Source organism: Thermobia domestica, chromosome 11 (genome assembly GCF_964235325.1).
Source record: "Thermobia domestica chromosome 11, izTheDome1.hap1.1, whole genome shotgun sequence".
Lineage (NCBI taxonomy): Eukaryota > Metazoa > Arthropoda > Insecta > Zygentoma > Lepismatidae > Thermobia > Thermobia domestica.
This window is the reverse complement of record NC_137464.1, coordinates 84,894,065-84,916,796: the sequence shown is the minus strand read 5'-3', so window position 1 is coordinate 84,916,796 and position 22,732 is coordinate 84,894,065. Positions and strand designations below refer to the sequence as shown.

General features: G+C 37.4%; 1 protein-coding gene across 1 annotated transcript in view; it reads left to right on the top strand.

Annotated features, from left to right (window-relative positions):
• The window catches only part of LOC145664241 (putative N-acetylated-alpha-linked acidic dipeptidase), a 238,322-nt gene that overhangs the window by 141,091 nt on the left and 74,499 nt on the right, over positions 1-22,732 (top strand). Inside the window, exons 4-7 of the mRNA XM_081730724.1 lie at positions 17-173; positions 8,062-8,184; positions 12,194-12,316; positions 21,992-22,172. Coding sequence (XP_081586850.1) covers positions 17-173; positions 8,062-8,184; positions 12,194-12,316; positions 21,992-22,172 — 584 coding nt within the window. The remainder of the gene's footprint in view (positions 1-16; positions 174-8,061; positions 8,185-12,193; positions 12,317-21,991; positions 22,173-22,732) is intronic.

Below are 22,732 nucleotides of genomic sequence, written 5' to 3'. Positions count from 1 at the left end.
TATTTTTTATTTTCAGAAACCTGACTCGAAAACCTCGTATTGCTGGCACGAGAGATGATGAAGAACAAGCATTGTGGTTATCCAAACACTTCAGTCAGCAGGGATTCGATAAAGTCTCTATAGTGCCTTATGAAGTGCTTCTTTCATATCCATCTGTAAATAAACCTAACAAGGTAGGATTTATTCGTCGAGGTACCATGATCTATAAACTTGCAAGATTATGTTAAATCCTTTTTTTCTGAAATAGTAATAATAATATGTAGAAAATAAGGAAATGCAAGAACATCTAAAAATAAAGTAATATGCATTAACAGAAAGTATATCGAACAACTCTTTCCACAATGATTTTGTTTCTGTATTACAGACATTCCTGGATTCTTAAAATTTTGTTCTTAGAGTATTTAAATTTTATATGATTGGTGCGATTGAAATGTCTGTTTTTGTCTGGCAGGAAACCATCCTTTATTACGCAACCAATGAATGGACGTAGGTCGCACGTACGACGTCACAAACTCTGTGCATATACAGAAAACAGGCTGAAGTGCCTAGTCAGACAGAAGATAACAGGGTCGTGTAAAACTGTTAGTGGAGAACATGCAGTTGTTAGTGTTTTTCCATTACGAATTCAAACTGGGACATTCTGCATATCTATCTAAAAAATGCATTTTGAGTCAGGAGTGGTCAAGTATCGCGCTTCATATGTGATTGGTTTGTGAAATTTCGTGCTGCTGACACAACATGGGAAAAGAGCCCCACAGCTACCGACCAAGAGCAGATTCTGATGAACTCCACAAGAATACCGTGGAAATGGATGCTTGGAAGAGCATTCGTGCAATAGCAGACACGTTAAGTGTATGCCATACACTCGTTTGGTGGCTTCGTGCTATCGGTAAGGTGAAAGAGTTGGGCCCATGGGCCCACATGCGTAGATACCGACCAACACAGGTCGCCATCTAGAGATGTGTAGTCCTCTGAGTGTATTGAATAATTGGAAGGTTTCCCCTATCAGGTTATTATTTTTGGATGATCTGCTAGGGCAATGGTAAATGTCCGGACAGTAGTTGATCGTGATCAACGTGCAGGATAGCTTCCAGTCTCGCAGAAAGTTTTGTTGCTGGTGTCTTTCCCTCTCGAGGCGTAACAATTACTTTATCATAACAATGCTGGGCTCCATGAAATGCACCGCAAACTTGTCCTCAGACATCTAGTAATGGTGGACAGACATGGTGTCCTCGTATGCACAACAATGCAAGTTCACATGTCAGTTGAGGAACAGTACAGGCTCTATGAGTTGAGTATGAAATCGTCCCTCTTCACCTTATTCCCCGATATCTTTTCCACCCCTTCTGACATCTCAATTACGTACTTCTGTTCAGGGAAGAAGTTATCTGATGACTAGGCAAGCAACATGAGATTGAGAACTTTTTCGCATCTCAGACTCCAGATTACATTCTTCATGGATTCCAGTCGTTGGCTGAGCGATGGAAAGAGGGTGACTGCAGCCAGAATTTATTTGAGAAATTAGGTATTGTAGTTTAAAATGTTTTCGACCTCTGTGGAAAGGGACATTTCAATTGCACCAAACCCAGTAACTAATATTCGGATGTCTGGAAATTTTAATATGCAATCTGCCATTGCATAATTGCTTTTAGTGACCATGTGTTGCCTAATTTAACACAGAGTCAGGGCCGGATTTCCCAATAGGCCCGGTAGGCCCGGGCCTATGGGCGCAAGCTCCCAGGGGGCGCACGGCCGAGAGAAAGAAACATTAAAAAATATCTAGAAATAAAAATAAATAGCCATAACTTAACATATTTTTTGAATTGATTTTTAAAAAATCAGGCTAATAAAGCATTCTGATTTTGAAGTTCATTGGAACACATAATTGTTGTTAAACTATTTTTCAACATTATGCATCAACTTCGTTACAACATTGATTGCCAACATTGATATTTATTTGCCCAAATGGCTAAATTGAACAAAACCAAAGTTATTCACCAATCTTTTGTTAATACATTAACGGTATTTTGTTAAGCCCAGAACCAAGTAAATTCCTCAAAAAACTTGCAGTGATAAATTGCATCGTGGAGTGGTGTTTAAGTAATTAACATATAGGCCTGATATAATTTTTAAATAAAGGTTTTTAGGAAAGTAACTTTAACCAGACTAGGGGGCGGAAAAAAATATTGGACCTAGGGGCGCCAAAATGCTAAATCTGGCCCTGCACAGAGTATATTTTATACAGTTTAGAGGTATTGTTTTTAGTAATGTGAGGTTGCAGTACTATTAACATGTACCATCTAACTTGACATGCGATTAATAATGTGATTCTTTTTAAAAATACATATTGAATCACGAATTACCTAGGATTAAATCTCATATGTTTCTCAAGTGATATACGTACACTGGAATTTCAGCATAAGTTGTTGTTCGATATTAGTTAAAACTTGAAAGTGTCTGGGAATAATTACCTTGAAAGAGATAGATTAAAGCCAGGGACGTACGCAGGGGGGGGGACCGGGGGGTCCGGACCCCCCCTCGAAATTTCGAATTTTTTAAAATTTAGCCTAATTTTAGGGGCAATTTTAGGAATTTTAATATGAAATACCTTCATATTTAGTTTGGACCCCCCCCCCGAAATAAATTCCTGGGTACGCTACTGATTAAAGCTTTTTTAAAGAGTAGTTTAAATCGCCCTCTGCTGTGTTCCCAAAGTATACTATTCCGTGTTTTACGGCTATACCTAGGTTGTTCATTATGCTTTTTAAGGCTCACTCTGTAGAGATTTTTCGTGTTTCTCTGGGAGCCATTAAAATAACCTTTTACTTATCGATAATCGCATTGTACTTCTGAAGCGCTCACACTGCGAAGGACCTTCCATATGTGGCCAATATTACGGTATGACTAAGATTCTCCATCATTATTCTGGAGTGGATTAAACACAGTCTATTCTACTAGACCACAAGCTCGTATCAATTTGCACTTATTAGCATTATCGAACTTGGTCTTTAAACTTTGCCAATCTCAACTTAATTTTGGAGATCAGCGTTATGTCCCATGAAAGATATTTCGGTGTAAGTTGGTTTGGCCTTTTGACCTTCAGACTTAAGCCACCTCATCCAAACTGCGGTTAGTGAGTTGGTTGGTTGATTAAGAGTTTAGCATTTCTTTTACCAGCAAGGTTATATGAGAAGTGGACCTACAGCTGAACGAGAGGTCCCAGCCACATTAGCTCCCACGGAAGTTGAACCTGGGTCTCCCGCGCCAAAGACGCGTATACTAACCATATAACCACAAGGGATATTGCGGTTATTGGGGGCTCGATTTTGGCGGTTTTGTACATTATTATAAGTGCATTTCCTGTAACAATTGCTCCATTGCTTCCCATTGCATTTCCGTTCCGTTGAGTACTTTCTGTCCTGTTCCACCATTGCTGTTCCCATATCCTGAATCTATTTCTTCTATCTTCATTTCTTTCCATCTTCTAACGCTTTTCTACTTTTGCTGATCTACCTTCTGACACCCGTTTTCTTCTTATCTGTTACCACTTAATCTTGTTCACTGATATTAGAACCCTACTTCCCCTTGTAGTTTGATTCTTTCTTCTATGTCTCTTCAGTTCTTTCTTTCTGCCAGCTTTGTTAGTATGTAGTTTCTCTAAATTCTCGATAACCGTATTCCATAATTCTTACTGAGAAGGTACCCTGTTCCCTGTTACTTAGGCAGGATTACAACTTGTCCAATCCTCCTCGAAGATCCAATGAATGAGCTTAGTCCTTGTGAGGTATTTATCATTTTCCGTTATAAATTCATTCAAACCTAATCTGGGTAATTTGATATGTCCTGTACTTCTTGAAATCATGTGATGTTTCCCGCATCTTCTATACTTGAGTGCCTTTCGTCACAATCGATTTACTTGATTCTTTTCTACTCCAGTTTAACGTTATAAGCAAAATGATAGTCTCCTGAACATCGGAACCAACATTTGCGTCAAGCTTGACACTTCCTTTGAAGTAAACTTTCTATATTTCTTGGATGTCCAATTGGGTAATATCTGTTTGCAACTACTGTATTTAGACTTGGATTAATCTTGAGAACACGAACCTGATTATCTCTGCAAGAATAACAACAAATGCCTCTCTTGCTTTCCTGTTTCAATTCAATCCTTGTTTTTAGAATCGGAACACAGCATATGGTTTTAAATATTCCTTAGTGACCTTTCGTCTGTTCTGCCGCACTGGACAGATCCGTTGTCTGCTGGAATGTTCGCTTTTGAGCACTTAGCATGTACCTTCGAACGGTTCCGTTATCAAACACAAATTAGGCTCGTAAAACATGATCGAAGCATGCTCTCTGATAGCAGTATGACACCTGTTTTCTTGAAACATACTGAACCACCGTTTTATTTTCTTTCTCTTTAATATTGTTGAAACGGGATTTCTCCGTAATCTCATTTGTTTTCACCTAAAATTGCAATCATTAACTTCTTAATGTGGTGGAATTCTTAATCTTAGGGCATCTCTGGTACAAACACATAGCTTAGATAGTTTTTGGGCCTATCACGGACAATAATGTTTTTCACTTTTCTATCTTCCGGCGAAGCTCTTAATATTCTCATCTGATAGAACCGTTGTGAATGTGACTGTACTCTACCAAGCGCAATATCAAAAGATTCTATTACTGTAAACGAAGTCATAGTACTTTATCTGGCTTATGTGGGAGCGTAATTTAACTTGAACAACCCGAACTGTTGTACCTTTAGGAGCGCAACTATCCTGCGTAGTCTTCGTTACAAGTACAAGTATAGCCATTTGTCGTAAAACTAGCAACTGCCTTATTTTACAATAACTGTTGTACTTAATTATAATCAGATGTAATCAATTCAACAACATATTAACTTTATGGAATAAACCAATCAGCTGAAACTTCAACCTTGACAATATGTATTATTTCTTACTGCACAAGCTTTTTTGCTCCGATATCGTTATAAAGAACTAGAATCTTCACAGCGTCTTTTGAAAACTAGTTACGATGGTATCCTCACAAAACAAACACTTTGATTATTTCCATTAACTCAGAAACATACTTTCTTCCCTCAACAACAGCACACTTTTTTTTAAAGATAATATACGTTATCTCATTCCTTACAACATAAGGATGAAAATAATACGATCAGACAATAACACTATTACAATTCCCATGTAATCGAGAAACAGACAAATACAGAAACATGTGTTTGGATACTTTTCCGTAAATTTGCAGCATCTGGTCCAACGCACAAACCTCGATCTAATTTTCTGTTCCCTATGCTATTATTCTACAGAGAACGTGCAAGGGTATTAGGAATCGTTAGTTCCAGGCTCCTTGCACTCGCGAGAGTCTTATTTACTAAGGTGTTAGAAGCTGATGACGATGAAACGACGACTAATAGCGTTAAAAGCAGAAGGATGTAGAGAGTAAAACTCAGCAAGCTGATAAAGTCATTCCACAGTTAGATTCTAGCATTTGGTAAAATTCCTGAATGTCAAGAAACTGAACAATAAAGGGAGAAACCAAAATCCCCTACTACTGGTAATTCAAGAAGGTTGGAGCTGTGTCCGCTCAGGAAATGAATTCTGTCCCAAACTGTAGAGCTAGAGTTCGGTAGTCAGAATTTGATTTTTTAAAGGTCAGGATGGAACGGTAAGATATTAATGATAGTGAAGTCTGCACGACGCATTGGTTCATTATTCAGGCTGCTTTGTCGGGAAGCAGCATGTTGACCACTTTCAGAATCTTCTGAGTCCGAACAGGGCCGCACTGCTTCAAGCATCGGGAGAACTTCATGAGACTATGAAAATATAACTGTAAGACAGCAGTGTGGACTTACATGCCTGCACTTCCAGTCATAAACAACACAACACTTTGTCACCAGTTTTGCTAAGTCTTCTTGAAATCATTGCTTATGTTGAAAGCTTTCATTTTTTTTTTCAAATTTCGCTGGTGAAAGTAGTAGTGAATTCGCTAGACGTCTTTCCACCCTCTGTAGGGGCGATTGAAACCTCGTTACTGTTCGTCAATACATATCCTCATCAGATTTGCGTCCCCGTCCAGTGGTCAAAATCTGGCGGTCATTAGTCCATCAACCACTCAGCTGAAAGTCCTCGTCGCCGGAAACTTTTCTTTATTTTCTGTTTTTTTTTTCTGGTCCTCAAAAACCGAACCAGCCTGCCGAATCTGTCTTACAAGGGGTGATGTGAAGAAAGCCAACGTTTGAACTTACATCCTTCTAGAATACGGCTCAAAAACCTGTTACAACATATATCTTCCACTGCCGCCGACTGCTTCAAATAACAGCTTCAACATGCACTGGTGCTTGCTGTCTCGCCTCATAGTCAGTGAGTCACAGGTTGCCCTGAATGTGTTGTGAAATGAAAGTAACTCCAGGAGATATTTGCTATAGCAACCTTTAAATTTGCCAACTACACTTTTGGTGCAGATCTTAGTTAATCACAGAAAGCAATTTCCGCAATACTCTGTGAGTGAAACACAAATATATTCAGGTTTATTCTAGAGACCTTCCTTCTTTCTTAATACGAACTTTGGACTGGCTGTGGCGTCCGCGAATCGAAATATTTCATCGCGGTGCTCATGTGATGCTGACGTCACACACACACACACACAAAAAAAAAAAAAAAAAAAGCTGAGGTCGTAAACTTCAGACCATCCCATATAAATCAGTACTAAACGCTTCTTTACAATACATAGTCGTTGGAAATAAAATAATTTTGAAATGGTCTTATATACAGGATAAGACAGGGGGAGTATATTTATTTTTGAAGGAACAATACAAAGTTAATTTAACACCAAACATAATTATTTTTGCTGTAAAATGTGTGTGAAATGTCATTCATTTTACATTTATTTTAGTTATCAGAGTCATGGTTTATGAAACATCGTGTTCACATGCGATGCGTATGTTAGAAACGGCGACTTAGTGGTTACAGCTGAAAGGTTATTCCACCGACACTACAACGTAGGACGGAATGGGACAGTACCAACACACAAAACCATCTTACAATGAGTTAAAAGTTTCGAACCACAGGCACTGTAACTCCAAAGACACCACTAGGTGCTGAACGTACAGGGAGCCATCAGAGAATACGACTACGAAATCATTAATGTTGGTTCGGCTTTTCTCATTAGAGTTGCTTTTGGGATGAATCGGTTACGAGAATTTTAAAAGCCGATCTTAAATTCCATCCGTGTAAGATTGTCTATGTGCATCAGTTACTCACAACATGTGGCTAACGAGTAGGTTTTGCTCTACGGATACAAGTTCTTCACGATGAACATATGCTGCGCTCATCTTTATAAGTGATGAGTCATAATATCACCTAAACAGGTTCGTCAGCCAGGAAAACTTCAGATACTGGCACCGGAAAATCTAAGACATCTGCATGAATGAGCTTCGTGTTATTCCAGTTGTTACACACATAATAAAAAAAATTTGTTTCGCCAGAACTGTAGGTGTTGCACGTAGAACAAAATATGTAGTTCCAGCAAGATGGGGCTATAGTCCACATTACCACACTTTCAATGAACATCATATGGGGATTGTATCCTGGTCATTCGATTTCCAAGATCAGTGATGTGCCTTGGCTTCCTCGATCTCTCAATCTCAGTATGTCGACTTCTTTCTTTGGAGTTATTTAAAGGAGCGAGTTTACGTTGACAAATTCCGTTCATTAGACCAACTGAAGACAGATATTCGTAGAAAGTGCAGCAGATCACTCAGGAGATATTGGAATACATATGGGGTAGCTTCATTTCGACTTGAAAACTTCATTATGGATCACTATCACCTTCTAGATGTGATTTTTTTCTACGTAACACAAATGGCATTCTATCCCACACCAAGACAACCCAAAATGGTAAATGTGGTGTATAATTGTCCGTATAATGTCCATTTAAAAACAAAGTAAATTTCCCTTGTGTTGCCCTGTCTGCTTTTTGCTGTTTGTAACTGTAGTATTTTTATATTTATTCTCAATATGTATTTTCTTTTTTTATCATTTGCAGATTAAGATTGTTAATGACAGAGGTATTGTCATAAGTTCTTTAGTGAGTGGTTTGATGACTCGTGAAGACGCAGTTGTGTTTAACCCACCATTTAATGCCTTTTCTGCTAGTGGAACAGCAAAGGTAAGAATATGTTTATAAAAATATTACTGCTATGTTTAGAAATGGTACAGTGTCGATGCCTGAATGTATTATGTAGGTCATTTGAAAAGTTCTCGTAATGATATACAAAGCAGTGGTTTACATCGTAAAAATTGTCATTTTCTCAACATGATCATCCTTGAAAAACACTTTCCCAACATGATCATCCTTGAAAAACACACCTAGTACTTAAAAAATACACCTAGTCCAATATTTTAGAGCTCTTATGCTATCACGGAAGAGATTCTTCTAAGTATGTCAACTATTCCCCTACCTGATGCTTTAAGCTCTTCGTCTGAATGAAATCAAAATTATCAAGGTATATTATCAGGCAAGGTTTCAGCTTCGGAAAGAGTTGGAAGTCTGATAGAACTAAATCTAGTAAATAAGGCGAATGTGTCAGAAAATCATACTTCATTGGTTTTCGAAATTGTAACAACACCTGTATGTGGGCGAGCACTGGCGTGATACGAGATAAGTTTCTTAGATAAAAGTGGACTTCTCCACGTTGTTCAAGAGCTTGCGTAGTATTCAACTGTGATGATTATACCAGCTAAAAAGTAGTTAATACCCTTGCTTCATAGACAAACTAAACGTTCCGACAGATTTAACACGTGTGATCGTCTTTGGAGGCGCAAAACTAAAATGTTTCCATTGTTTTGCCTGCTGTTTGGAGTGTTGTAGTGCAATCATATTTCATCGGTGGCTATTTATCGGTGCAATAATCAATTAGATTTTTCTTTAAAGGGGTTAAATTGTCCTTATAAATTTTTGTTCTGATTTGTTCTTGATCGAGTACTAGCAATCGCGGTACATATCGCGAGGACAGTTTCTTCATTTACAATTCTTCAGTCAAAGTGTAAAATACTCGTTCACCTGAAATGCCGAGCTTCTGCAGAGTCACTCACCTTTAATCGGCGATCCTTTATGTCTGATGTACTGATAGGTTTTGATCGCCTATTTCCCAGATTATTTTCCAGGTGATTGCGCGACATGATTAAACTCAGATGTCTTAGCAAGTGTTGAAAGTAACAGAGTCAAGTCCAATAGTTATTTTATTGCATCATTATGTTTTTTGTACGTATTACTTTAATACCTTTCTTCACCAAACATTTAATATTGACTGCTTGGTCCTTGGTGTTCAAATTTGTCATTTTTAGAAAATAACTAACATACATGCACTTCAGTTGCATGACAACACTTAGTATTCCGGACAGTAATGCAGAATTGCCATAAGGAAAAGTGGCAGATAAAAAAAATGTTGGAACAGGCGGTGCCATTATGGATTTTTCCGAGAACTTGCCAAATCGCCCTTGTATTTTATCTGTTTTCAGAACTCTACAATCGAAATCCCGAATACTTTTTGTACTCTTCATTTTTTTTTTTTTTTATTGTGCAAAATACTACAGTTAATATTATTTCTCAGATTATTTCACATTGGAATAACGTGAGCTGGTGGATTCTGATGTCCTAGATCTATCATGTAAATTTTCTAAATACATGTGTCAGTTTATCTGAAAAATAAAACACTAAGAATTGCTGAGTGGAGTGAAATTTATAGATTCGTAATAATAATAATAATATAATTATAATTACAATTATTATTATTATTATTATTATTATTTAATATTTAGTATGTAGTTTATTTAGAAATTGCTCATAGATGTATTACCATATAAAATGGAAATAATATACTTTTAAACTCGACTATATGTGGTGTGCGTTATTTCTGTATCTTTGTTGTATAAATAATGTACAGTGAAACCTTTCCATGTTGGCAACCATCGGTTCCATTGAAAAGTGACCAACTTAGAGAGATGGCCAACTTACAGAAAAAAGTGTGATTGGTGTATTTTTAGAATAGGATTTCTAGTATTACTTGATTGTAAAGTTTTAATAAGCAAATTTTAGTAGACAGCTACTTTTAAATAATGTATGAAAAAAATCCTACAATATGTTTATTATATGTAACGTAATACTTTTCTCTTCCTGAAAACTAGTCTGCTACACTGAATTATTCGGATTAAAAACACAAGAACGCAAAACAATCATAAAATACAAACAAAATGCAGTTTATTGAAATTGATACTGTAGCTGACTGAGTTATTCAGATTGATAACAAGAAAGGCAAAATTATAAATTGAACAATTTATATGCAGTTAGTTATGTGACTTTACTTAAGTTGTTGCTGTTCTTTCCTATTTGCAAAGTACGATCTTTTTCTTACATATGCATATTCTAATTTTGTAGTTAACTACGTCTTGTTAATGAGCTACAAGTATTTCTTTCGGAGCAAAAGATATTTTGAGAAAATCGTAAGAGAATTCATATCTTAAAACCTCCGCTACCTTTCGATAACCCGTCAGGTACCAATAGTTGACAATTGAGATGGTTAGCTTTATCCTTGAGAATTTTCCGGCATTACTAAAGCTCTCCACTGATGAAAGGAGCCAATACAACTAATGGTTTTACCAAAATAGACAAGGTAAACAAATACGTGCAACTATATTCGTGAATTTCTGTACGTGTTTTTTCTTATTTACATTTTCCTTCATCACCCCTGTATCAGGGTAGTCTTCTGGCCATTGACCTCCAAGAGCAAATCGCGAGAATCCTTGCTTCTTTTCTCCAGTCACAAATACATAATTTTTGCCTTTCGTATTTGAATACGGAAGAGTTAAGAAAAGTAACGAAACGGTATTTTGTGTGGCCAAGATACGCAGGTAAATTTATCATTATCATCATAGGGTAAGCATTGCTTCAATTCGGCGAACTTTCAAGATAGACAGTTGGCCAACTTACAGAGTAATAAGTAACGAATGTCCTATGAGAAAATGCAGGTTCAAGACGAACCAGGCCAAGATGAGTAGGTGGCCAAGTTGACAGGTTTCACTGTACCTAAAAGTAAAATATATCATTTCAATAGTTTATGTACCTCTGAAACTTGCAAGAAAACAAATGCTTTGAATGGTTGATACGTTAGTGCATAAAGTGAAAATGTTAAATATTGCTATAGCTGTGTGCCTTAAAAGTTGACTAGTATTTATTGAGTTTCCTTGATTTTCATTCCACTGGATATTGTAATTGTGTGAAGTTAACGAACTTTTGCTATTAGTAGATTAAGGGGGCAGACTACTGAATATTTTTGAAAAACTAATAATTTTTCTTTTGCCCGTTTTTCGTAAGTGGAAAGAGGTAATAAAATGTAACTTACCACAATAATAGATAACGCTATTTTACACCCGAAAATACGGATCGAAAGAATTTTCAGTGTTGCCATCCATAGAAATAACAGTGTGACCAGAATTTGAATTACTCAAAAATCTAGGTAAAGGCAGCGACTAGAAAAATAAACTCAACGGTAATTGATGGCTTATCATGCTGTCTATCCTTCTTGTTTACTACTTTTTTAATAATATTTCTATTTATTTTATAAACCTTACATAAATTCTTACAAAATAAATAAGTCATTACAAAATAAATAGAAACATTATTTAAAAAGTAGTAAACAAGAAGGATAGACAGAACGATAAGTCATCAATTACCGTTGAATTCATTTTTCTAGTCGCAGCCTTTACCTAGATTTTTGAGTAATTCAAATTCTGGTCACACTGTAATTTCTATGGATGGCAACACTGAAAATTCTTCCGATTTGTATTTTCAGGTGTAGAATAACATTATCTATTACTGTGGTAAGTTACATTTTATTACCTCTTTCCACTTACGAGAAACGGCCAAAAGAAAAATTATTAGTTTTTCAAAAAATATTTAGTAGTCTGCAGCCTTAAAATAAGGATTTAAAAACGAAAAACTAAAATTTAGTATAATAAAATAGATTTCTGCTTTATTTGCTGTTGTCAAGTTGTGTTACAACATTTGATTGTATACATACTAAAGATAGTTTTATAAGAAGTTGATATATTTGTAATGATATCTTCAAATGATCACTTCATTATTTAATACAGTTGTTCTTTATATATATATATTGTAGGGTGATTTAGTGTACGTGAATTTTGGTCAAGAAGATGATTTTCGATACTTAAACACAAAGAACGTCACTGTGAAAAACAAGATAGTGCTTGCAAGGCTAGGACGAGTTTTTCAAGGTAACATTGTAAGTAGCTTATACTAATATGCTCAACTCTTCAGAATTTCTTTTTTATTGAATAAAAACAGTGGATAGCGCTGCGGTTGGTCTACAGTCCTAATTAGCCTCAAGTGAAGTTGGATAAAACTTAACTGCCAATATTGATAGCTACTGTAATCTGTGGCGGGGATCGACTTCAGAAGTTGGCTTGCAGTCAAGTCCTTAGTTTTAGCAGCTTCAATGGGAATTACAATCCCATTTCTTACGGGAATTACAGTGTGCCCATCTAGAACTAAATAGGAAGTTACGATCGTTCTCAGCGGAAGCACATATTTCGCATTGGTATTTAAAAAACTACTAAATGTATTGCATACTTTCAATTGATCAAAGAAAATGAAGCGTTTTTTGTTCTAATTTAGGCTCACGTTCTATTTATGACTGCAAGGAAATTAATTCATCCATATATTCGTATTCTTCATTCTAAGTAACGTGATATATATATAGGGTGTTTAATAAGTAATGGTCATAAATTAAACCGTAGATAGTACATGCCAAAACTAACAAAAAAGTCTTAGTAAACATGTGTCCGCAAACGCTTCGTAACGGAGATAGGGGCTGTCGAAAATGTGGGAAAATGAAGTTTAGAGACGAATATCTCAAAAAGTATGAATCGGACAGAGGGCGGTCCAATGAATGACTACCGAAGTCAGACATGCGCTATGCAGAAATGCATGGTTGATAACTGTGCAATGCGCGCGCAAGGGATTCCCCAAAGAAACGGAGGGATTCCTGGAAAATTGTCCAAGGAAAGGGGCTCGAGATGAACATCGAGGGCGAGTCTATCCACCAGTAATTCATACGTCGTGGTACCAGGTCGAAAGCTCGAAAAGATACAAAATGGCGGACAATGTTTACCTGCCGTGTGTGGTTGCATAACCAACAGGAAATGAGAGAGGCAATCGAAGAAAGGTGGTGGTGCATGTTCTGAACTACTTCAGAGCACATTCCTAAGACAAATTCACATGTACAGAGTAGTCCTTTACTGTACCAATACCAAGGTAAAACAAACGATGCGCGAAAATGAATGGAATGGCCGAAAGGAACACTGGTAGTACATGCAAGCCAGCTGGAAATACTGAATCGGGGTTGCAACCGACGTTGAGCTCACCTTGGGTGCATGATGTTACGGGTTCAAATCCGCTGAAGTGCCCACTGAATGCAGTGGTTCTGATCTCAGATTTTCCAAATCGTAGGTCCCGTCCTTCGAAGCTCCTAAGCTCGTTTAAAACAACAATAACTCAATCAATCGAGCGCCTGTAGGTTGCTCATTATATGGTTCATCCCTTGTACGTATACGTAAAGAAAAAAACTGTGCACGCAGTTCTGTCAATCAGCTGGTAAACCAGGAAATATGGAATTGAAGAACACTACATTGTTTCGATTACAGACGTGAATTGGAAACACGCTTGCCTTTCCACGTTTGTTTGTTATGTTGCCTGAAGAGTTCTGCTACAGGTCTACCTGCTTTCGTCGTACCGGAGTAGTCGCTTGGGAGAATGATTCAGAGTGTAGAGGTTCGTTGTCTTCACTTGACTTTCTCGCCTACAGTGAATGTAGTAGTTCAGTGTGTTGAAGAGGTGTCAAACGCGCGTGCCTTTACAGTGTTGTGGATGTACTTACTTCATCGTATTGCGGGGAATAGTGCAATAGTTTCAGTAGTGTTGCAAAGCCACGGGGATACTATTATGCAGTGTTAATTAGTGCTATTAGTGTGTTGCTCAATTATTGTTTGCCTTGCCATTGATACAATGTACAGTAATATTGAGTATGCTTACATGCACTTTATGTACGGCAAAGCAAACGGGAATGCGGTAGAGGCCGTTAGGTTATATCGCAAGACTTTCCCTACGAGACAGCAACCAGACCGAAGAACATTCCTCAGAATACATCAGCGGCTACGAGAACATGGGAGCTTTACACATTGTTCCAGGCCGGGAATGCCAAGGATAGTACGTACCCCTGAATTAGAAGAACGTGTACTACAGGCAGTGGACGAAAACCCAGGAACGAGCACAAGACGTGTGGGACTTGCCGATCGCGTATCCAATGCTCTCGTATGGCACATGAAGCAGTTGTACCCATTACATCTGCAACGTGACCAACCTCTGCCCTCCCACAGACTTTCCGACGAGAATGCAGTTTTGTCAGTGGCTTCGCAGATAAATTACTGGCAATACTCATTTCACTGATGACGTCCTATTTACTGATGAAGCACAATTCACCCGGAATGGCATTGTTAATTTTCACAATTTTCATGTATGGGCCCCTAAGAATCCACATGCAATAGTGGAGTTAGGACATCAGCGTAGGTTTTCCTTAAATGTGTCGGTAGGACTCTTAGGTGATCAGCTCGTAAGACCATTCTTTCTTCCTAATGCATTAACTGCAGTCTCATATTTGAATTTTTCTCCAACACGGTTTGCCGCTTCTACTCGAAGATATACCTCTCGATAGGCGTCAGCGACTGTGGTTTATGCATGATGGAGCGCCAGCACATCTCTTTAATCGTGTCAAAGACCATTTACATGCCCAATTCAGACGAGAGTGGATAGGACGTGGGGCTCCTATTGCTAGGCCACCACGCTCCCAGGACTTAAATCCTTTAGATTTCTTTCTCTGGCGCCATGTAAAATCGCAAGTTTATTTTACCCCTGTTGCAACATTAGAAGACCTTCGAGAAAGGGCGGAACAATGGTGCGGACATATTCAACAGGATGCCGACATGTTATCACGAGTACGTCGATCTTTGCGAAAACGGGTACGAGCATGCATTCGCATGAATGGACGACACTTCCAACATTTACTTTAATGATGAAGGTACGTTAATTTCTCATGCATCTCTTCTGTGGTTACACATCTGGGTATTTACTGTTTACCTTATGATTAATGCTGTACACATTACCAACATGACGATTTCTGTTTGTTGATATGGAGAAACACGACATGTCCATCATTTTTTGCTTGTTGTAATACACTTACGCGTTCAATATGCGGAATGTTTCCGATTCGCCTCCCACATACTCGAATGTTGTCATGCTTTTCCCATTGCAATCCAGTTTGCGGATATTCGTTACGTTAACTGCTTAGCACATAATGCTTAATCAGTGCCTTGCATACCGCTTGATTTACCTAAGTGCTGCCACACTTGTACGTATGCATTAGTTGTCGGAATTCTTCCTGGAGCAATTTTGAACGTTCATCACCACACTTTGATTACCTCTCTCATTTCCTGCTGGGTATGCAACCACACGGCACGTAAAGATTGTCCGCCATTTTGTATCTTTTCGAACTTTCGACCTGGTACCACGACTTATGAATTACTGGTGGATAGACTCGCCCTCGATGTTCATCTCGAGCCCCCTTTCCTTAGACAATTTTCCGGAACCCTTCCGTTTCTTTGGGGAATCCCTTGCGCGCCCATTGCAGTTATCAACCATGCATTTCTGCATAGCGCATGTCTGACTTTGATAGTCATTCATTGGACCGCCCTCTGTCCGATTCATACTTTTTGAGATATTCGTCTCTAAACTTCATTTTCCCACACTTTCGACAGCCCCTGTCTCCGTTACGAAGCGTTTGCGGACACATGTTTACTAAGACTTTTTTGTTAGTTTTGGCATGTACTATCTACGGTTTAATTTATGACCATTACTTATTAAACACCCTGTATATAGAGAGGTGGCCCTTTAATTAGTTCACGAATAAAATCTTACATTACCCTAATATTTTATGTGTACTTTTCTGATATTTACCATCCTGCATAATAGTAAACTTCCGTCTTTTTCTTAAATATAAACTTGAATGTGTAGTACGGTGAACTGTTCACGAAGTGGTTCTGCGAGTTCATCTGCCTTATGTAGATCAGTGTCACGTAGATTTTCAGTGATGCAGTGATTCGAGCTGCTTTCAGCGAGAACGTCACAGAAACAGTTCGCATAGTCAGATTATTAAATTTTAACAGGGTGTCTACAGGCCAAGAAAAGTAAAGAAATCGAACACTAGGTCAAGAATGTCAAGCAAAGTCAAGAAATGGCACGATAGGTCAAGAAATTGCAATGGACGGTCCCAATGTGAAGATGAAATGTTTGCGTGATTTGAAGAAACCCCTCAGAATTGAAGCAGATGATCCAGATCAGCCAGAAATTTTTGACGTGGAAACATATTCTTTGCATCTTGGTCTTTGTACAAAACTGTTCATAACAAAATTAGGTAGTCATTCATGAGTTTCTTCGTTTTTTTCTGATCTGTTCAATGATATCCTTCCAGAAGAGTAGAGTACACACACTTTTCTGGTTCCTTAAGATTTCCTTTAAAGTTTGTGTAGTCAGGTGGCTGGAAAACTCGAAAGTCATTAAAAGGGTCTTAGAAATGATCACGCGTCTTAAGAAGTATGAGTGGTCTCAAAAGCGTCCTCAAACTAAGAACTTTGAAAAGATACAAAAATTTCTGCGGGATCAGCTTCTAGTTGCAAAGCTTGAGTTTCTTCAGTCAGTTGCACTTGAGCTGGAGCTTTTCTTGCCATATTGCAGTCTACTGATTCACATCTGCCAATCATGTACAGGGAACTGTACAGTATTGCAACCAGATTCATTCGCAGAAATGTCATGAATGGAATAAACAATGCCAGGAAGCTCACTACCATTGACTTAACAAATTCATCCAATATTAAAATGGGTCAGGATGTAGATGTTGGTTTTGGTGCTTCTGCTGCTTGCAAAGGATTACAAGATCTGGAGATACTGTCACATCAGAACCAGTGCAGCGAAATTTTGATCACTTTGTTGAAGAAACTGGTAGAAAAGTACCCATTGGCCTGCAGAATTGTTAATGGGGCCTCTTGTCTTTCACCAGATGTAATGGCGAATATCTCATTATGAGTGTCTCGTAAGTGAAAGTGTTAATTAAGACACAATAAATAAAGCCATACCCCATCCAAGATGAAAGTTAAAGTATATTCTAAGAGGTAACACTGACGTGATAAGATTAGGTGAATTAGATGTGCAGTCTATTAATTACAAATTGCTAAGACAAAAGTGTAAAATACATTTAACTTTCATCTTTAAAAAATGCCCTAAAATATTGTAGTACTTCGCCAAGAAAATTTGTAAAATCGTCAAGAAAAGGTCAAGAAATTTGGATTCTCAAAACTTGTAGACACCCTGTTTAACATTTTAGTACTGTCTTGACTGAGTTAACATAGGTAGGGGATATTTCCAACGTGAATAACGCCATTATTTACCTAGCAGTATCATTGAGATTCGAGCAGTTTTAAACAGAGACGTAGCAGAAAGAATTAGCGTAGTCATTTTAGCCAATTTTGAAATTTAAATGTATGGTCTCTCCAATTTGGCGTCAAGTTGGCTGGAATATTTATAGCCTAAATAACGGCGGTATTTACCCGTCAGTAACTTTAAGAATTCTAGCAGTTTCCAGTGGGAACGTTGAAGGAACAATTCACTTAGTCAGATCATGAATTTTGAAAGTACCTCACCAGTTTCCACATAACAACTATGTCAATAATGCCGTCTTTCAGGTATCAAATATCTCGGCAGCTTGACATAAAGATGGTCTGGACACATTGCAGTAATATTCGTGTAATGTTTGGCGAATATTAAAATCAAATATTCGAAACGTATTCGTAGTTAGTTTGAACACTTAAAGAATATTCGGGAAATATTCGCCGTCTGTAAGCTACCAAATGTCAGAATGGTTTGGAATATTAACTACAATGCGTCCCGGAGTCACAGGTTTATGTCCTCCCAGAAATTTTTATTCCCTTGTCGGTTTCTGGTTATTTCAGAGTTAAAGTGGGCTGTCACATTATAGATTGATATCTTTGCATGAAATCTCGATTTTATGTCAAGGACCCGGACAAAAAGGCAAAGACGGAAGGGCACAACCGAAAACGGCCTTGCATCAAAAGGACTAGGGTCAAAAAAACTGGGTTGAAATAGCCCCTCGCCAAAAGGGAGCGATCAGAAAAGCCCTGTGTAACAAAAGGGCATACTTAAAAAGGGTCCCATGTGAAATGTGCCCCGGTCGAAAAATCCCCGCGTCAGCTGGACCATAGTCCAAAGATCCCGCTTCAAAACGACTACACTCTAAAAACGGTATATTTGTAACAACCAGAAATATAATTGAATGCAACAATATTAGATTGTTAATATAGTGCCAGCAATACTTATATTGTTGGGAGGACAATATTATATTGGTATAAAAAAATATAGCTGAGTCAACATAAATTATTGGTGTGTCAGTCTTTTTACGAGGTTCGCAACTAGATCAATCACGGTACTTGTAAATATAAAACTCCCACATCTTTGGAAATACCATGTAGAATGGTTGTCGAGACCTTCACAAGATTTATTGAGGCTGTCCCAACAACACAAGATACTCTGTAACCGTATCAAAATGACAGGGTGGTTGATGTAACATATGCGTATATTGTAACTACAGTTTATGATAAGTTCAACTGCTGTGTTATTGTTGCAAATATCCTTTCTGTGCTATAAACTGCATTGTTCCATCAGACATGCTTTGGTGCTGTGACTACACAGCAAAAAGTGCCAATGTGAAAGCAAGTAATAAATTCTTGACAATATCATTTGCTAACGTAGTAAATTAATACTGTTTTACCGACATCAGAAATATCTAATGACTGATAGGGAGAATTTGTATTGGGTCTTGCTATAAGCAAAGCTTTACGTGGCATTTTTGATATTTATACCATGCAACGTACGAGGTGCACACCAAAAGTACGTGTCGTTTTGTTCTAAAATCCACATTTTTTGCCATTTCAGGAAAGCATGGGCGGCGTCCGAGACCGCTGTCCTTCGTCTCTAAGCAATGCAGGTTTTGTTTACTAGGTGGCAGCAGTTGAGTCACAATGACTGAACGAGTAAGATGTTTTTCTTATACTGTCCGGGAACATGGAATTTTCGGTTGAGGAGCAATGAATAATTTTGAAATTTCTCACCACAGCTAAACGTTGTGCAGCCTATATTCATTACCAACTGGAGGGTGTCTGTGCAGTGATAGTGTTCTTGTAGAAAACACTGTTCGGAAGTGGGTGTATGAGTTCAAAGCACGGCGAACGAGTATGAAAGATCAGCAGAGGTCTTGATAGCCCGTGTTGAATATCTTATCATGATAGATAGGCGTCAGGAGAATTGTGATACAATGGGAACAGTAGAACGAATAATTACAAACAAACTGGGTCTAAGAGAAAGTTTTTCTCATTGGCTTCCACGAATGCTTAATGATGATCAAACAGAGGCAAGGATTCAATCAAGTGTTGCAAATTTGACACGCTTCACAAAAGAGGGACGCAATTTTTTGGAAAGTGTTGTGACAATGGATGGATCACAGATTCCATTATTTAATCCAAGAACAAAAAGCACTCAATGCAGTGGAAACACAGATTCCCCCCTCCCCCCCCAAAAAAAAAAATCGTCAGGTGGCATCCAATGACAAGGCACTGTACGCTATCTTCTGGGATTCCCAGGGAGTGATATTGTCACCCTGTTCCGAAAGGTATTATAGTTAAGGCTGAGTATTTTCGTACACTTTTGGATACAAAATTGTTTTCCAGAATTTACTGGGAAACGACTATACATAGCAAATGGCAATTTCAATTTCCACATGGACAATGCACTGCCACACCGTGTTAATGTTGTGACCTCATTCTTAGCTGATCACGGTATTGAGCTTTTGCCACACACCTCTGCCAGATTTAGCCCCGAGCGACTTCTGGTTGTTCCCAAACCTCAAGTCTTCTCTTCATGGACGCCATTTTGCCAATAGATCATTCCTGGGAAGTGCTGTTTTTCAGTATCTTAAATATACCCCCAAAGATGACTATGCCACGTGCTATACATAATGGACGGAACGATGGGACTTCGTATCAATAAAGAGGGAGAGTTTGTTGAGAACTAGACACAGATTAGTTTTCCTGTATTTCTCTTCTTGGATATTAGAACGAAATGATACGTATTTTTGGTGTGCACCTCATCAATTGTTTTAAATTTTCTGTAATCTTTCACGAAATTAGGTTGTAAACGTATGAATTTTCTTATCATTTACATGAATAGCAGTGCTACCATCTCATGTGGTTATTTTTACAAGCACAAAAGATTGTTTTTTATCGTACATGGCACATGTAATGTTACTCATGCAAATGTCAGAAAATGCATAAACTTCCGTAAATAAGCTTTCCTTCACATTTCTCTATTAATTCATGTAGAGTCCTTGTCTTTCTATTCCATCAGACATATTCACAATTGCTAAACACTCTTTATTCTTGAAATTGCAAATGACGACGTTGCTGTTTGTGCCTCTAGCGCATGGGCAAACATGGAATGATACATATATAACATTTATATTGTTGACGCAGTTATGTATATTATGCGTGCAACTATAAAAGTGATAACTATATAATATGTTTTTACAGCACAGAAGATTTTTCTCATATGATTCTGGTAATATACAAGGTAATTTTAATATTGTTTATGTGACAAGAATTATGTTTCCAATGACCATGCCAAGTATAACTATATTTTTATGGTTGTCCGCAGTGTGCGAGGGGAAAAAATAGTTGTCATGACTTCTAAGTAGACCCTCGTATTTTACTGAGCACAAAGAATTCAGGCTATTTAATTCCTAAAAACTTCCGTTGCCAACATCTCAACCTATTCCCTCGCATTCGAATTTTTCATTCAGTTCTGTTAAAATAATTCGATTATGTGACCATTCATTTTTATTAATCAACAGTGTAACTTGAAATTGATATATAAAAACTATAAAAACTAAGCAATCTAACTCCATTTGTCATATATTTGTAATATTTATTAACTTGTAAAATAGCCACATTTCATAATGCATTGAAATTCAAGGATTCATCGATTTCAAGCATTTCTGAAGCAAATGATTGATTCACTCGAACATTCTTTTTCACAATCAAGACATGAACTTATAGCTTAATGAAGGATCTCAGTTCATATGTGTGTGTTCCTACCGGGAATCGAACTCTATACAGGAGTTAACAAACAGAATTGAGTTGTATAAAAATGCTTTATTAGATTGTTTTAAAATAAGAATGAACTATTATTCTGATTCTTGTGAGCATTGTAATAACTGTTGAGGCTTTAGAGAGTCTTACTAATAGAAGAAAAGTTTTCCTTCAAGTGTTTATAGAAAATGTACTGAGTAATATATAATGTAGTGAATACTGTTTATGTAACTGTGGTTTCAGAGTGCTAAATCACAGTATAAGTACAATTTTAGTTCCTCTACACTGGAAATATGAAATTTGAGAAAGATGATATTCGGTGTGACTACTAGCAGCAGTTTGCCAAACATAATTTTATTTTGGCCAATAAAGTATTTTTATTTTATTTTTTGTCTGTTCGGTCTTTTTTTTATTCAGATTGAATTTTAAACACTGGAATGTTTTAACAACGCAACAAGAAACTTATTCAGTTCATTTGACTTTCGTTTTTCATTATTTGCAATATTTCATCCTTCCTTTTGTTTGTGTGTAACATTATTATTCATGTTGTTAAATCCTGATACAATAAAAAGTTGTAGTATTACTGAAAACTGTTCGCAACATTGAAATTAAATATTATTATTGTCGTTTTTCAGGTTGAATCTGCTGAAAAGCGTGGTGCAATAGCAGTTGTGTTATATGCAGATCCCCAACAGTTTGCTCCGAAGGGGAGTGGCGTCTACCCACACTCCATTTATCTTCCTGCAGATGGTATTCCCATGGGTGTGGTGCGAGTTCAGGATGGTGATCCAACAACCCCAAATTACCCGTCTGTAGGTAGGATAATGATTGTTTTTATAATGTGTACGAAGTAATCCCATCCGTTCTATGATCCCATACGTAAAATTTTTCTTCCGATCTATGATTTTGAAAGGACGGATAATATATTATTTGGAGGTAACTTCCAAACACAATAGAAATGTAGGCATAATATTAATCTGTTAAAGTGATTTAACAAGTAGAAACATGCAGAAAGCATTAGCATAAATTTTCAGTAACCGAAAATCACTAATTGAAACGAGCGAACTGAATATATGCTATTAGACAATGAAGACGAGATAGAGAGAGACACGACGAAGCTAAGTGTTCCTCAATAACTCGTAAAAATTTACAATTTTGGTGTGAAGCATTTCCTCCCATTTTAAGAATAACCTTTGTTGTGTGTGCTTAAAAGGAAAAGAACTTTGTTACCTGCTTCTGCTATGTATGATATCGCGAGTGCTAATCAGAGTGAACTGTATTTAAGATAAAACTTGAGATAATTACATTTTCAACGTAATTCTTTGGAAGGTAAGAAATTATAGTAAAAAGAAACTGTGTAGATTTAGGATTTGGAA